This window comes from Gracilinanus agilis, chromosome 2, assembly GCF_016433145.1.
Source record: "Gracilinanus agilis isolate LMUSP501 chromosome 2, AgileGrace, whole genome shotgun sequence".
NCBI lineage: Eukaryota > Metazoa > Chordata > Mammalia > Didelphimorphia > Didelphidae > Gracilinanus > Gracilinanus agilis.
In genome coordinates this window covers 528,714,543-528,731,235 of record NC_058131.1, presented here as the reverse complement: position 1 = coordinate 528,731,235, position 16,693 = coordinate 528,714,543, and the positions used below count along the sequence as shown (strand labels likewise).

At 49.4% G+C, this 16,693-nt stretch overlaps 1 protein-coding gene across 1 annotated transcript; it reads left to right on the top strand.

Annotated features, from left to right (window-relative positions):
* Positions 1-263: 263 nt before the first annotated feature.
* Positions 264-6,384, top strand: VPS18 (VPS18 core subunit of CORVET and HOPS complexes). The gene is made up of 5 exons (XM_044662201.1): positions 264-354; positions 1,637-1,778; positions 2,072-2,163; positions 2,398-4,268; positions 5,053-6,384. Exons 1-5 carry the CDS (start codon positions 264-266, stop codon positions 5,773-5,775), a joined length of 2,919 nt encoding a protein of 972 aa, XP_044518136.1. The 3' UTR covers positions 5,776-6,384.
* The last annotated feature ends 10,309 nt before the right edge of the window (positions 6,385-16,693 follow it).

Below are 16,693 nucleotides of genomic sequence, written 5' to 3'. Positions count from 1 at the left end.
GACAGAGGAAGTGGTGTAAGGGCGTGCTCTTACGGCCGTCACGTCACGTTACGTCACGGGCCTGAGTCAGCTGAGAAACCTGGTCCGAGATCAGCCCGGTGGCTGGGGGCTGTGAGGCTAACGGGGCAGGGAGGACTTTCTGCCCGCAGGTTCCTCTTTCCTGGGGAGCGGAGTGGTCGGTCTCCCGGGGACTGGGGCAGGGAGGGTCGTCGCTTTAGTCGCGGGGCCGCGGGCGGGAGGGGGAGGCCTAGAAGCCGGGTGCCATGGCGTCCATCCTGGATGAGTACGAAGACTCGCTTTCGCGCTCTGCTGTCCTGCAGCCGGGCTGCCCCAGCGTCGGCATCCCCCACTCTGGTAAGCGAGGGCCGTGACAGGCGCGAGACTGAGGAGGAGCCAGGGCAGGGCCTGTTCTCCGTGTGCATGTTGGCCTTGAGAGACCCCACGTCCTTTCCCTGGGGAGGGGACCTGGACTCCCAGCTGACTCTATGTGGATAATTAACATCCGAAATAGCTGTAGCCCGAGCTGCCAGGTGACTCAGGCGCCTTGAACAAGTATCTTCCTAATCCTCCATGCCACTTCCCATTTCTGTAAGCTTTTTGCGGTCAGGGAGCTTTTCCTTTGGCTTTATATCCCTAGTCTTGAATATAGCAACTGCTTAATAAATGTTTGAATGAGTGAACTGAATTGGAGGTACATAGTGCTTAAAGTTTGCAGAGCACTTTCCTCCCAACAACGCGGTGAGGTGAGCAGTGCAATTATTGTTAACTCCGTTTTGCAGATTAGGAAACTAAAACTCATTGAGGTTCATTCAGTAAGAGTGATCCATGGTCACCTAGATAATATAAAATATTAGAGGCTTGATTGTACCAGTTCCCTCATTGAGATGCGTTTAGGATGAATAAGTGGTGGGGCTGGGAAAGAAGAAAGTTCAGGGTAAAGATCAGGGCTGGGGATGGAGAAATTCAAAGAAAGGGAATTGAAGAGTAGTTCTGAAAGAGTGAAGACTGTGGTCATTGTTCAGATTAGATGGATGAAAAAGAATACTCAGTCATGGATTGGGATTTGAAAGTGCCATGAAGTTTAATTGAAGATGATGCAGAAAATAGGAGGATTGAAGAATTTTGAATGATTATTGGAGAAGTCTGTAGTCTTACCCTTCTTACTCCCAACAATTATAGTTAACTCCTATGTTATACCAATATTCTCCAAACACTCTTCTTTTCAGCAAATTTTATCACTACCTTGGCAGTGATGTCTCAGTATTAGGGGCCAAGAAAATAGACTCACTGTAACAATTTTATTTAATTTGGGTTTGCTGACTGAGAAGATTAAAGGACTCTGAGGTTGATGGCAAAGATATTGATAAGGAAGCACAGTCCTTAAGGAGGAGAGCAGGTATAGTAGGGTGAGAAACAATCTGGAAAGTTCATTGGAAATGTTAAGGATCCCTTTTTCAGATGTGTGAGAAGACCCCAGAAACTGATTAAGTATTTTTCCTCAGCAAGCTTAACTAAGGTCTTGAGTGTGTGAAGCAGGACAAGAAAACAGAGATGAGCTAAATAATTGTTGCATAACTGGAGAATACCATCTTTCACTTTTTAGTTTCTAGAGATCACTTTCCCTTTTCAATTACAGGATTTGTAAATGCCCCACTGGAGAAGGAGGCACCCATCTTTACCAAGCAGCGAATTGACTTTACTCCTTCTGATCGTATCACCAGCCTTGTAGTTTCTTGCAATCAACTCTGCATGAGCTTGGGCAAAGATACCCTGCTCCGGTAGGTCAGGACCCAAGGCACATAAAGGAAGCAACTTATGGGGGGTGGGAAAGAGGAGTGGTAATTTGAGAATAACTTCAAAATACTGAGACTACTGCTCTATTCTAAGAAGGGAAAGTAATTAGAATTTTGGGGGAAATAACTTTTAATCCACCTTAATTCTGAGTTACCCCAAGCCATGTTTCTTTGCCAACCAGAAGAAAGGGGTTTCATTGTAGTTAGATTTCAGAATAGGGTAGTTCCCATAGGTTATTATTTTTCCGAGGTGAAGTTGTGGCTCTCTTTTCCCACAGCATTGACCTGGGAAAGGCAAATGAACCGAACCACGTAGAGTTGGGCCGCAAAGATGAAGCCAAAGTTCATAAGATGTTTCTGGATCACACTGGTAAGAGCTGGTGATGTATTAAAGTACTAAATACATTAAGTTGGGTTGGGGAAGGAAAGGCTAGTTATAGGGATTTGGAAGGATTGCTTGAGTACCAGCTTGGAGTTCATCACTACCAAAAATGATAATCATTTTGAGAGTGATGTTTTCAAGAATGGGGTAGAGGGTGGGAAAGGCAGTATCTCTTACTAGCCAGACTGTGCCCTGGCATCTCCCTGTCTCCTTTTACTCCAGGCTCACACCTCTTGATTGCCCTGAGCAGTACTGAAGTTCTCTACATAAATCGAAATGGACAGAAGGTTCGGCCACTAGCACGGTGGAAGGGGCAGCTTGTGGAGAGTGTGGGCTGGAACAAAGCCCTAGGCACAGAGAGCAGCACTGGACCTATCCTAGTAGGTACTGCCCAAGGCCAGATCTTTGAGGCAGAACTGTCAGCCAGTGAAGGTGGCCTTTTTGGTCCTGCACCTGACCTCTACTTCCGCCCACTGCATGTACTGATGGAGGAGGGAGGCCCAGCACCTGTGTGCTCCATAGAAGCAGAACGTGGCCCTGATGGACGTTTTTTTGTCATTGCTACTACACGCCAGCGCCTCTTCCAGTTCACGGGCCGGGTGGCAGATGGGACTGAGGTCCAAGGCTTTTCAGGGCTCTTTGCCACGTATACTGATCATCCACCACCTTTTCGAGAATTCCCCAGCAGTCTAGGGTATAGTGAGTTGGCTTTCTATACCCCCAAGCTGCGCTCTGCACCCCGTGCTTTTGCCTGGATGATGGGGGATGGTGTACTATATGGATCACTGGACTGTGGGCGTCCCGATTCTTTGCTGAGTGAAGAACGAGTGTGGGATTATCCACCTGGTGTAGGTCCTGGCGCCAGCCCACCACTGGCTATTGTTTTGACCCAGTTTCATTTCTTGCTACTCCTAGCAGACCGAGTAGAAGCAGTGTGTACATTAACAGGGCAGGTGGTGTTACGAGATCACTTTCTAGAAAAATTTGGGCCACTAAGACATATGGTGAAAGACTCCTCCACAGGCCACCTGTGGGCTCATACTGAGCGAGCTGTGTTCCGTTATCATGTTCAGCGTGAGTCCCGGGATGTTTGGCGCACCTATCTGGATATGAACCGTTTTGACCTGGCTAAGGAATATTGCCGTGAGCGACCTGATTGCCTAGACACAGTTCTGGCCCGTGAAGCTGACTTCTGCTTCCGCCAGCGCCGCTACGTGGAAAGTGCTAGATGCTATGCCCTGACCCAAAGCTACTTTGAAGAGATTGCCCTTAAGTTCCTAGAAGTTCGACAGGAGGAGGCTTTGGCAGAATTCTTGCAGAGGAAATTGGCAGGGCTCAAGCCAACTGAGCGTACTCAGGCCACACTGCTCACTGCCTGGCTGACAGAACTCTACTTGAGTCGTCTAGGAGCTCTACAAGGTGATGTGGATGCTTTGCCTCTTTATCGTGAAACACGAGAACAATTCCGCAACTTTCTCAGTAGCCCACGCAACAAAGAATGGCTCTTTGCCAGCCGAGCCTCAATCCATGAGTTGCTGGCCAGCCATGGGGATACAGAACACATGGTGTATTTTGCTGTGATTATGCAGGACTATGAGCGGGTGGTAGCATATCATTGCCAGCATGAAGCCTATGAGGAGGCCTTGGCTGTGCTCTCTAAGCACCATGATCCCCAGCTCTTTTATAAGTTTTCACCCATTCTCATCCGTCATATTCCTCGACAGCTGGTGGATGCTTGGATTGAGCTGGGCAGCCGGCTGGATGCCCGGCAGCTCATCCCAGCCCTGGTGAACTACAGCCAAGGTGGGGAAGCCCAGCAAGTGAGCCATGCCATCCGCTACATGGAATTCTGTGTGAATGTGCTAGGGGAGACTGAGCAAGCCATTCACAACTACTTGCTCTCATTGTATGCACGGGGTCAGGCTGCCTCACTGCTGGCCTACTTGGAGCAAGCAGGGACCAGTCCTCACCGGGTACACTATGACCTCAAATATGCCCTGAGACTCTGTGCAGAGCATGGCCATAACCGGGCCTGTGTTCATGTCTACAAGGTGTTGGAACTCTATGAAGAGGCTGTCGACTTGGCTCTCCAGGTGAGGGGTACAGATTCCTGGTGCCATGCTAAAATAGAGAGTCAAAGAGAATGTGTCTCTAGGGGTATATGGGTGGTAGGTGAAATGGGCCAAGATATATTGTCTTGTTATTTGGGGTTCGTTACTGTGATAATTGCTGAGAACAGGTCAATTTGTCCTTTCTGGATTAACTGTGGCTTCTGTGGTTGGTCCAAGGGAATGGAGTGGACAGAACAAAGGGTTAATTCTGAGTGAGAAGATCTTGCTTTGAATTAATTGCAATCGAATTCATAGTTAAAGAACTTGGACTATAAGCCTCTAGGCTTCGACTTGGGCAACAGTAAAATTATTTGGTCAACTGGGAAACCAAATGCCTACTGGGAGCCATGAGATGTTGGTAGTAATAAGGAATCAAGTGGTAATCTTTTTTTTTTTTTAAACCCTTACCTTCTGTCTTGATTGGCTCCAAGGCAGAAGAGTGGTAAGGGTGGGCAATGGGGGTCAAGTGACTTACCCAGGGTCACATAGCTGGGAAGTGTCTGAGGCCAGATTTGAACCTATGACCTCCCGTCTCTAGGTCTGGCTCTCAATCCACTGAGTTACCCAGCTGCCCCCTCAAGTGGTAATCTTATTCCCATCTCTCTGCAGTTCTTGAACCCTTCCACTGCCCAGGAGAAGCAAGGAGCATTAGACCTTAGATCTTTTGGGCTCTATGATTTGACATGCCAGGGGGAAACAGTCTCTGTCCACTTTCTTTCCCCAGCCATGTAGGGTGTGTCAGCAGTAACCTTTTTATTCCTTCCAGGTGGATGTGGACCTGGCCAAACAGTGTGCGGACCTGCCAGAGGAGGATGAGGAACTGCGTAAGAAACTGTGGCTCAAGATCGCTCGGCATGTGGTACAAGAAGAAGAAGATGTGAAGACTGCCATGGCCTGTCTGGCTAGTTGTCCTCTCCTTAAAATAGAGGACGTGCTGCCCTTCTTTCCTGACTTTGTCACTATTGACCACTTCAAGGAAGCCATCTGCAGCTCTCTGCAAGCCTACAACCGGCACATTGATGAGCTTCAGCGGGAGATGGAGGAGGCTACAGCTAGTGCCCAGAGGATTCGGCGAGATCTGCAGGAGCTTCGTGGGCGCTATGGCACTGTGGAGCCTCAAGACAAGTGCTCAGCCTGTGACTTCCCCCTGCTCAATCGTCCTTTCTATGTCTTTCTTTGCAGTCACATGTTCCATGCTGACTGCCTCCTGCAGGCTGTTAGGCCTGGGCTCCCTGCCTATAAGCAGGCCCGCCTGGAGGAGCTACAGAGAAAATTAGGGGCTGCTCCACTTCCTGCCAAAGGCCCACCCCGCACAAAAGATGGAGAAGGAGGGACTCCAGGGGCACCTAGCAGGGAACAGCTGAAAGCTGACCTGGATGAGCTGGTGGCAGCTGAATGTGTCTACTGTGGTGAGCTGATGATCCGGTCCATTGATCGGCCTTTCATCGATCCCCAACGGTATGAAGAGGAGCACCAAAGCTGGCTTTAGGGTCACTACTGCACACCACAAGATGGGGAAAATACACTGTCTGCTAAGTCCCTGTCCCTGTTGTAGACATCTAGTGATTCTCATTTCCACCAAGGCAAAGGACAGGCAGGATTATAAATGCCCCTGTGGGGCCTCTCTCACCTCAGCCCTTTGTCTGAGCTGGATCCGTCAGCTTTTTTGCTGTCTCTTTGAGATGTTGCCATCTAACCTATGCTTCTAGGTTCAGGAGCATTTGTTCTTTAGAAATTTTGCCTTCACCTTTACACTCTACAAGCCTCTGTTTCTTTTCCTGTCTGGAGGCAAATCCCATTTACCTGTTGAACTCTTGTCCTCATATGTATAGCCTCTGAGGTTCTAGCATACACAACTGAGTCTGCAGAGAAAGACCTTCCATTGAGGAGCAAAGAGTCTGAGTGTTTTCCTGGACCCTCATGGGACTCCTGAGTTGGAGAAAAAGCTGACTGGGGAGGGGGTGGTAATCGGGTGGTGGGCATTTGTGCTCCTCTTCCTAGAAGGTTATTGTAAGGGCCTCTTCCTCTATTTGGGAAGGGTCGTGAGGATACTGATACTACTCCTCAGGTTTACAAGACATTAAACCGTCTCCTGCTGGCCCAGGCATTGGTTACTTTGTGACATGGAAGGCTGAGCAGTTTCTGAAGCTGAGTGTGATTTAGGATGGTGCCAGGTTCTAAGGTATGTATATGGGAGGCATGTTTTTGCCTGTTCCAATGTTTACCTTGGTATCCTCTTTGGGTCTCTGGCCATAGCTCCTGATGATGATCTGTTCTGGAGACCCCATTTGTAATGCTGTGCCCATCCACTGCCTTCTTCTGTGGGGGTGGGAGGGATGGGGAAGGAAGCCAAGGTGAGGATCTCTTTGGACCTGCTCATCTGGAGCCATTGTTGGGTTGGAAACAAAGACGTTCATTCCTTCCTGTGGCCAGCAGGCAGCACTCTCCCCAGTAAGCCGTCTCCATGTTCTTGCTTTTGGTCACCAGGGGCCACTGTTTCCTCAAGCAGGCTCCGTGCTGTAGCTTCCCTTCCCCCACAGCAGCAGCCCAAACCACTTGCTGCTCTTACTTAGACCATCTATGCATGAGTGATCCTTAAGCGCCCTCTATCTGCCCTTCACTCTCCTGGGAGAGGAGGCAATTTACATTCTAGCTGGACCATCCTGCTTCTGGTTCTCTGACCCCTTAGGTTCTGCATGCGCCCTCTCTTAACCAGCTTGTTCCTGCGCCCCGTTGGCTCAGCCACGCTTGGCCTCAGCTCCTTGGCTGCAGCGTGACTCTTTGTTCTCTTGTTGAGGCCTGCTGCTTTCACATCAAGTCGACTAGCTCCCCAGCCTCCTCCCAACTTGCTGAGGATGTAGGGCCCTGCCCATCCATCTCCCTGCACTACTCAGGATCTGCTTCCTTGCATTTGTCAGGAGGTCAGGTCCTGGGGACGTGGCCCCAGTTGAGGTCCAGTAAGTGGCTGCAAACTATTCTGCCCAGCCTTGAAGGTGTGGCCTGGCAGGTGAGTCAGAGTAGAACAGGAAGGAAGGAGTGAGTGTCCTGAAACCTGAGCCAGTGAGGCAATAACTTGAAGGGATTCTCTTCTGTCCCCACCTCCAGCTGCCATGGAACAGATTGGGCCATAATCCAGAGAATATGGTGTCCTACCTTATTCTGCTTCATTTTGCCCCAGAGGTTCCTGGTGGCTCTACCCTGGGTGTGGTTCCCATCCAATGCCCCCTTATCTCTTGAATTCTTGCCCAGAATGGCCTCTGCTTTGCCAAAGTCAGACTTTGAGGCCATGAACCTTTCTTATAGATCTTTCACATTGGATCCTGACTAGCACCACTGAACAGAGCAGCTAGGAGGCATAACAAATAGGATAGAGCACCAGTTCTGGAGTCAGAAGGATCTGAGTTCAAATCTAGCCTTAGACACACTGACTATGTGACCTTGGGCAAGTCACTTGTTTGCCTCAGTTCTTCATTTATAAAATGAACTAGGGAAGGAAATGTCAAACCACTCCAGTGTCTTTGCCAAGAAAACCACAAATGGGGTTAGGAACAATTGGACACAACTGACCATCAACAAAAAGAACAACTGAAAAGCACTAAGTATGCCAGGCTCTAGACCAGGGGTTACCCCTCAGCTCCAAAGAAAAATGAAGTGCTAACAAATATCTATGTAACTAAAAAGTCCTTCTCTAAAAGAGTGCTACGTCAAGGCATAACGTGTACCTAGTTCATAGTAATTAGAACTGGGGTGTGTATGCACCTTTGCCATCAATCTACTTCATATCCTTGCTGGGGGTATGGGGCCTTGGGGTCTTTTGTTACCTGTAGAACTTTTAGGGTATCAGCTTTTCCCTCTTGGGGTCAGCACTGCTCTCTGTTGTTCCCTTCTCTCTAACACCCAACCAACTATGCCTCCAAGAATTGCTAAGATAGGGAAGCCATTGGTGTTGTCCATCCTAGGTAGCCCTACTACCTATGAAATGGGTTGAGTGTCTTGATTTCTTCCTGTCCTTGGAAATTTAGAAGCATCGCCTTGGTTTGGCCTCATGGTGTCTTTCTCATGTAAACAAAGCAGCTCAAATGGGTATTTGTTATTTTTTGCCCATCTCCAAATTCCGAAAAGGGTCCAGAGGGCTTGACTGAGACTTCAGACTTCCCTGGCCCTTCTGTCCTCTTTCTCCCAAGCTGGCCCATCTGGCTATAGGCAGCTTCCCCCTTCCTGGAAAAAGGCCCCAGGCCTTCCTTGGCAATGACAGAATGGTGTTCCGGTGAGTCAGGGCAACGGGAAACCACAGCTCTTAGATCCCTGGAAACCAGGCTGAGTTGGGAATGGAAGGGAGAAGGCCCTCAGGGCCCTGGCCAAGAGTTTGGGGGGGGGGGAGGGCGGAGGCGGGGGAAGGGGAGGATTTGTTAGGGTGTGGGGAGCAGCTGCTCTCGGAAGGGCCTAGATCAATGAACTGCTTCTGGAGCAGTCACTGGAAATAGGAGGGGCTGTGGCCATTGGTGCTGGGATCAGGATGGGGGTGGGAGGGTTGTAAACAAGGAAGCCACCTGGGGGAGGGAGGAGGCAGGAGGCTGCCCTGTCATGGAGGAGCAGGTGCTTCCTGAGCTGACCCACCCTGGAGCTTCCCTGCTTGTCTCCTAGCCACCAGGAGGTGCTCTCCACCGGCTTCCAGCACTGGGACCAGAGCTGGAGACCTGGGAGATGAGAGCGCCCGCCCTGCTGGCTCACTTGAAGCTGCCACCAGAGGGTGTCCCTGTTCAGCCTTCCTGCACCCAGCTGCCCATCCTGTGGATACAAAGTCAGGCTTGTTCTACCCCAAGGGAAGGGGAAAACATTTTTCTCTCCCTGATATCCCTTCTCTTTCTAAGGGCAGCCCTGGGGCAACAACCATGGGGGGGAGATGGGAGGGGGGAGGATAGGAAAAAGGTATTGATCAGTTGGGATCAAAGAAAGCACTTGGAGGCTACTTAGGGTAGTAGAACCCAGACCCATGATTGTTGAGGCCACCCTGAGGTCATGCCTGGGCCTCACTATTTTTGTCCAACGGCTGGCTTGGAGGTTGCCAGGCTCTAGGGCTGGCCTTGGCCTTGCCCCTTGGTGCTGTGGGAACAAAAGGTTCGAGGCCCAAAGGGAATTAGCTCCTGGTGCCACAGGGTCGGAGGAGGTGACAGATTTGGCTAGTTCAGAGAGGCATGGCAGAGCTTGCCCCTCCTGTCTCCCCTTCTAATTCCCTCCTCCCCATTCCCAGTTTTTGAGATTCTTCGAGACACTTTCACAGGCGGAAATTCCCAGAGGTCAGAGGAGGGAAATGGTTAATTCCTTTTATTCAATGGGTCCCCCCCTAGTTGCCTCCCCCCTCTTCCTCCCTCCACTTCCCGCCCCCCCCACTGTGTGAACAGGAAGTGCAGAGGAAAAGGCTCTGACCACAGCAGCTGGGAGCAGGAGGGAGGGAGTGGGCGGCCCTCCAGGCTTTATGCCAACCCCACCCCACACGCTCCCTGGCTACAGGGGCAGTGACCCTGCGTGATGGGCAGAGCCACCTGGGTCCATCTCCCAGTGCCTCTAGCTCCCCAGACCTCTTCCCCCCTGCTGTGGACTTGCACAGAAAGAAGCCCCTCATGAGAAGGAAGTGGGGTCAGAAATGAGGACAAAATTAAGAAAGTCTAGGCTTCAAGTTCTGCACATTCCTTCCCAGGGGAACAGGAAAAGGTCAGAGAGAGGCTGGAAGCTTAGCGCTGAAATAGGGCTCACTGTCTGCCCTGGAGGCCACCTCCCCTGCCTTCCCTCTCCAGACCTGGGCATCACTAGAGCTGGCTCAGGCCCCTCAGCCCCTTGGCCTTGCCAGCCCTTTGAAGCTCATTCAGGGCTTCCTGTTTGGGGCGGGTGATGCCAGGGCCCCTCCCCCACTATTGTTCTGTGGAGATCATGGGTCCATCTGGTGCCCCATGGTGGGGCCCCCTAGCCAGTGCCACATGGGAACAGCCCCACAAAAGGGCCCTGATGGCAGCTGTCTTTCCATTGGAGGGGAATGGTGGGCATAGCCCAGTAGCGGGTATGGCGTGAGAGACTGTACAAAATATGGTTCAGGCACAATAGAGAAGACAGGCAGTGACTGATAGATAGGTATGCTGGCCACAAATAGCCAAAGACTATTTCCTCAGGATTTTTTTTTTTAAACTCTTACCTTCCCTTTTAAAATCAAAACTGTGTATTGGTTCTGAGGCTGAAAGAGTACCAAGGGGAGGCAATGGGGGTTAAGTGACTTGCCCTGAGTCACACAGCTAAGAAGTGTCAGAGACTAGATTTTGAGTCCAGGACCTCTAGGCCTGGCTCTCAATCCACAGAGCCATCCAGCTGCCCCCTTTCCTCCAGGTACTTTTGAGAGATTATGATGATGTCAGAAAGCTGCCAAGCCCAATGCCCTGAGGAAAGGGCCACAGTCTCTGCTTAGTTTTCAAGTTAAAAACTCACAATGATCAAACCACAGCATTTTAGATGCCCCGATAGCTATAAAAGTATGATCGGTAGGATCCCAGAAACAGATACTGATCAGGGAATAGAACCCAGGAGGCCTAGGATAGGAGGGGGTTGGGGAGAGGTTCTCAGGGACAGATCAGTCTTTTGTCCTGATAATTTACCAAAGCTGGGATGCTTCCCTTTATCTTTGCTGATCTGAAAAGGCCACCCTGTCTTTTTTTTTTTTAATTCTAATTTTTAAAAAAATACCTTTGCAAACAAATATATGCTCTCTTTCTTTCCTGCCTCTCTAGTGAAAAAGTGAGAAAAATGCAGATTTCTGAGTTCAAAGCTCCAAGAATTTAGGGAGAGAGGTAGGCAGGCAGAAAGAATGTCATGGAATTCTGTGAGATTTGAGTTAGAAATGTGGAAAGGGAACTGGGCTGGGCTGAGGGTGCCTGCAGTAGTTAGGACTGGCTGCTAGTAGTAGCTGCTGTGTTGTTTTGACTGATCTTAAGAGTTTGTGTCCTGGGAACAAGGCTAGGTTGGCACCTCTCAGAATGGGGAGGTAGGTGCTACTCTGATCTGGGGAGGGGTGGCTTCTGCCTAGGGTTCCCAGGCTGCTGTGACCAAAGTTTTGTTTGTATTTCTCAAGCACAGCGACAGGTACCATATATTTCCATGGATTCTCCCTTCCCCAACGGCATAGCTCCCATGGTTTTACCCATATACTTTCCTGGCTTTTCCCAGATTTCCCTATCCAGAGGTCAAGAAACTCAAACATTCTGTTGAACCTAACCTTACTCTCCTAATCTCTTTCTCTCCTTGGAATTAAAACCACTCAGGTCATAGATTTCAGACTTATTAGAGCTGGATGGGACCGGGAGATCAATGAGTCTAACCCCCTCATTTTATAGATGAGGAAACTGAAGCTGTGAAGTGAAACAACTTGGCTGGTGTATCAGATCACCAAGGTCTTCTACCTCTATATCCCAGGCTCTTTTCCCCTAGCTCTAAGAATCTAGGCATCCTGCCTCCTAGTCCAAAGCTCTTTTTACTATAGCTTTTTGCTCTTTCTATTTTTCATCCAGAAGTTGGATGTTGAAGATCAGAGAGCTTTAGCAAGTCTAAGTTGTCTGGGAGCTTCCTTTGGCAGTACTATAAAAGCAGTCTCTTCTAAGGTAATCCAGAGATGCCTTAGTTCTCTATGGTGGAATCCTATTGACATCAGATTCCTCTGGCACCATCTCTCTGTCTTTCCTTCTCCCCAACCCCTCTCTCTCCTTTTCTTCCATCCCATCTCTCCTCCCTCTCTGTCTCTTTCTCCCTCTCAATCCCCCCTTTTTGTTTCCCTCCCTTTCCCCTTCTCTCCCACTTTCTTTTCCTCTCCCCTCCCTCTCTACTCCATTCTCTCCTCCCTCTTTCCTTCCCCTCTTCATCTCCAACAGTACCCCACCCATTCACTCTTGCTCTCTCTCAACTAGACTGGAAGTTCATCAGGCAGCCATTCATGGCCCAACCTCTCTACTGGTCAACACAAGAGCTTTGACCTGTTCCATTTTCCAAATTGACCAGGGGCACACCATAATGGTATCAGACTTAGTTCAAATACCCAATCACCTTAACCAGTGGTTCCCAAACTTTTTTTGGCCTACTGCCCCCTTTCCAGAAAAAATATTACTTAGACTCCTGGAAATTAATTTTTAAAAATTTTAATAGCAATTAATAGGAAAGATAAATGCACCTGTAGCCATCACTGCCTCTCTGGATCGCTGCAGCACCCACCAGGGGGAGGTGGCGCCCACTTTGGGAATCACTGACCTTAACCCGCTGCAACTCAGAGCTCCCAAGCTTGAGTGATCCACCAATCTGAGCCTTTCCAGGCAGCAGCTATTGAAGGCAGCTTTTGAGCCTGGCAGGCAAGAAGGGTTCTGATAATAGAGGACAAAGCTTAAAAGATGAAATCAAGTCCAGCCTCCATTCTGGGCCCTGAATGTGAGAGGAGGAGAAGACCAACCTAGCATTCAACTCTGTCTGGGAGGAGGACTGTCTGGTTGTAAGAGGGAGTCCATTTGAAGGTGACATAGAAAAACCAACTGTGGGGTACCTGGAATCGAGAAGAACACATGTTAAAGTGGAGTCAGGAAGAGAGTTGGGTGAGATTTGCTCTCTAGAAAGGACCAGAGGCTGGCGTGATTGACAGTGAGGCTCCCAAAAGGAATGAGGGCAAATATTGAGTTAGCATACAGTTTTCTTACACAGAATATCAGCATGAAGGAACCAGAGATCATCTGAATCATCCCTCTCATTTTATCAATGAAGATACTGATCTAGACGTCAAGTGACTTAAGGCCACACGGCTAATTAGTAATGGCAGTTCTACCTTACCCCAACGTGATCATGGAAATGCTTTAGTTTTGTTCAGTTGTTTCAGTCTGTGTGACTCATCATGACTCTATTTGGGATTTTCTTGGCAAAGATGCTGAAGTAGTTGGCCATTTCCTTCTGAGGTTAACTGGATTAAGTGACTTGCCCAGGGTCACAGCTACTAAGTATCTGAAGCCACATTTGAGCTCAGGTCTTCCCTGACTCCAGGCCTGGCATTCTATTCACTGTACCACCTAGCTGCCCGGTGTCTCAGGCACTGTACTAAGTGCTGGGGATACAAAAGAAAGGTAAGAGGTTCCCTGCCTATGAGGAACTCATGGTGAAATGAAGGATACAACATGGACAAACAAGCTGGAGGCAGGATAAACTGGAGAGACTTAACAGGGAAGAGTTCAAGAAAAGACTTCCTGTAGAAGGGGGGATTTTAGCTGGGCTTCAAAGGAAGGCTGAGAAGAGGAAAGCATTCCAGGCATGAAGAACAGTCAGAGAAAATGCCTGGAGCTAAGGGAAGTCCAAACCTTGTGACAACTAGCATACTGGAGAATGAGAAAGCACCATGAGCATTATGGAATGTGTGGGGTTTTTTTTAAGATTAAATAATGGAGGACCCCTGGGTGGCTCACTGTATACAGAGCCAGGCCTGGAGACAGGAGGTCCTAGGTTCTGGTCTCAGACACTTTCTAGCTGCGTGACCCTGGGCAGGTCACTTAACCCCCCTTGCCTAGCTTTTGGCACATTTCTGTCTTGGAACCTATACTTAGAATTGATTCTAAGACAGAAGGGAAGGGTTGGAAAAAAAAAAAAAGATTAAATACATGACAAAATAGTACTCGGGATTCCTCTTCCACTGAGAGGAAGTAAGTTGTCTAGCTCACTGGGACGGGGGCCACATCAAGATATCCCCCAGATTCTGGAAACTCTAGCCCGGAGCCTTAGTTCAAGGATGATTTCTCGGCCAGCTGGCCCCTACCCACAAGAGCTTGCAAAATACCCAGGCTGGCACTCTCTGGGGAGTCACAGGAAGTCCCCCAGTCTCCCCTCCATCCCCGACCTCTCCAGCAGGCATCAGGCCAATATTCCAGGAAGTGAAGGGGACCTCTCTGTCTCCCAATAGGAGCCCTGAAGCCCTCCTCTTCACTCCGTTTGTTCCTGACTATTTGCTTTCAGATCCCCGCCTAGGGGCTCCTAGATTTCCCACCCCAGTGCCTTCCCCATTCATTCTCTTCAGGCCCAAACAGACTGGAACCTTGCCTGGAGTAGTATCCAGTGTGGACTGGAGCAGGCCCAGCTTCATGGTCACAAGCTAGTAAGGACTATACAGTTAGTTAGGTGGCTCAGTGGAATGAGAACCAGACTTGGAGACAGGAGATCCTGGATTCAAAAAAATCTGGCCTCAGATGCTTCCTAGCTGTGTGACCCTGGATAAGTCACTTTAACCCATTGCCTAGCCCTTACCACTCTTCTGACTTGGAACCAATACAGAGTATTAATTCTAAAAAAAAATAAGAATTAAAAAAAAAAAAAAGAAGGCTACCCAGAGTCTGGCTTTCGGAGGGACATAAGGTGATTTTATAGGACAGCCCTCATCCTGATGTATCCTTGATTTCTCAGCTTGTCCCCCAGGAGCCAGCAGCTGGTAGAGTGCTCTCAGGTTTCTGGGCTTCTGAAACCCCACATCAGAGGGCCTCAAAAATGTAGGCAGGTCTTTTCACATCCTCTGGACTTGGTATTGTTTCATATTCATATTTTGCAATCTTTTTATATCGCATTCTCAATTATTTTACACTCTGGCATTTGGTTTCACAATCTAATAATTCCCTTTGGCGTGAAAATGGAATTTTTGCTTGTATTTCTTAATGGTTTCTTGGGGTTTTTAGCAATCAATCCAAATTTATCCTCTGGCATCCCCCCATTTCTGCCCTCAGTGGCCTCCTTCTAGTACTCTGAGGTCTGACAGCTGTATACTCTGACCAGAAAATCCCCAGCATCCTATACTCCCCCCCACACCTATGCCCCCATGCAGTGGGGGATGGCAGTTTTGACTGGGGAAGGGCCCGGGTCCCAAGCTGGGTCTCCGAAGGGAGTTTTCTCTGTGGACCTCCCCACCTTAGGCTGTGGAGAGGCCGATGTGGTCTAGTGGTTAGAGCTGGGATTCATAGGTTCTGTCCCCAGCATGACCCTCCCTTGACTCACCCCGGGGGCCTGGGCAAGTCCCTTATGGACCAAGCAAGAGGACTCAGTTTCCCCACTTTCTCCAGTTGGTTCCCCTGGCATCATTGTTAAGCTTGGATCGGCCACCTCAAACAGACATTTATTTTCTCTTTCTAACGGAGTGCCATGGATTCAGTGATAATACAACAAGTTTTTGGAAGCCACTAAAGAGCCTAAAAGAACCAGAGTCACTCCCACAATTCCAGAACCCCTGGGCTGAGGCACAATGCCCTGATTTTGCTCAAAAGTCAAATTCCAGCTCCTTAACTGATAATGGATTCAAGTGGATGCTGGATGCCACCCAAGAAAGGATTTATTCTCCCCTCCTGAGAGTGGTGAGATGGGATACTGCCCCTGTAGAGAGGAGGGAAGAGCTGCCTAATCCAGTAAGATTCTCCCTCCCTTGCCCTTCGTCCCTGTCCCAGCCCTCTTGGGGTCCACTATGCTTTGATGGAGCAATGAATGTGCCAGTAGAGCTGAACCAGACCTAGGGCGGTCCCTGCCTCCATGACAACGCCAGCCCCTCCTCTCCTTCCTTCCTCCCTCCCTCCAAGCTTTCTGTTTACTGTAAACATCTGCCCCAGATCAGCCTTAGCTGTTCTGGTCTGGCCCCTCAACCTCGTGCCCCCTGGACTCTCCCGGTTAGGGCCAGCAGACCATAGCCTCTGCCGGAGCACAGGTGCCTGGACTTTTCCCTTCTTTGCTCTGCCACCGTGAATCCTGGGAAGGGAGACAGTGCCTATTCTGGGGTCCAAAAGAAGCTGCCGGGCAGCCCGGGGTCTAGTCCTGGCTCTCTGCTTTTCTAACAACTGGGCAAGCCATTCCCTGAGACTTACCTGTTAGAGAACAAGCTCGGACTAGACACCTCCAGGGTCCCTTCTTGCTCTCACGTTCTGGATTCTAGAATTGGGATCTGAAGCTACAGGCTAGTGGAATATCGTCAGTACCTCCTCGTCCTGTCTCAGGTTTGCTGAGGGACTTTGCTTTCTGGCCTCAATTTATCTTTCTGTGTAATGGTGATAATGAAGACTGCCAACATTTGCTACCCCCACCCAACACACACACACACACACACACACACACACACTCCCCAAAAGCTGGGTAAAAGGGGAAGGGCCAACTCAGAAGGTCAGAGTGATTCTTATCTTATCTTGGATTAGCTGGCAAGGGCTAAAACAAGCTAGAGCTCAGGCCAGGCAGGGACCCATGTATGCTGAAAGCACACACAGATAGAGCCAGCAGGAGCCTGGATACCACTCTGTTCTCCCTTTCTTCCCATGGTTCCTACCTCAATGTTTGTTTGTTTTTTAAACCCTTACCTTCCATCTTGGAATCCATACTGTGTATTG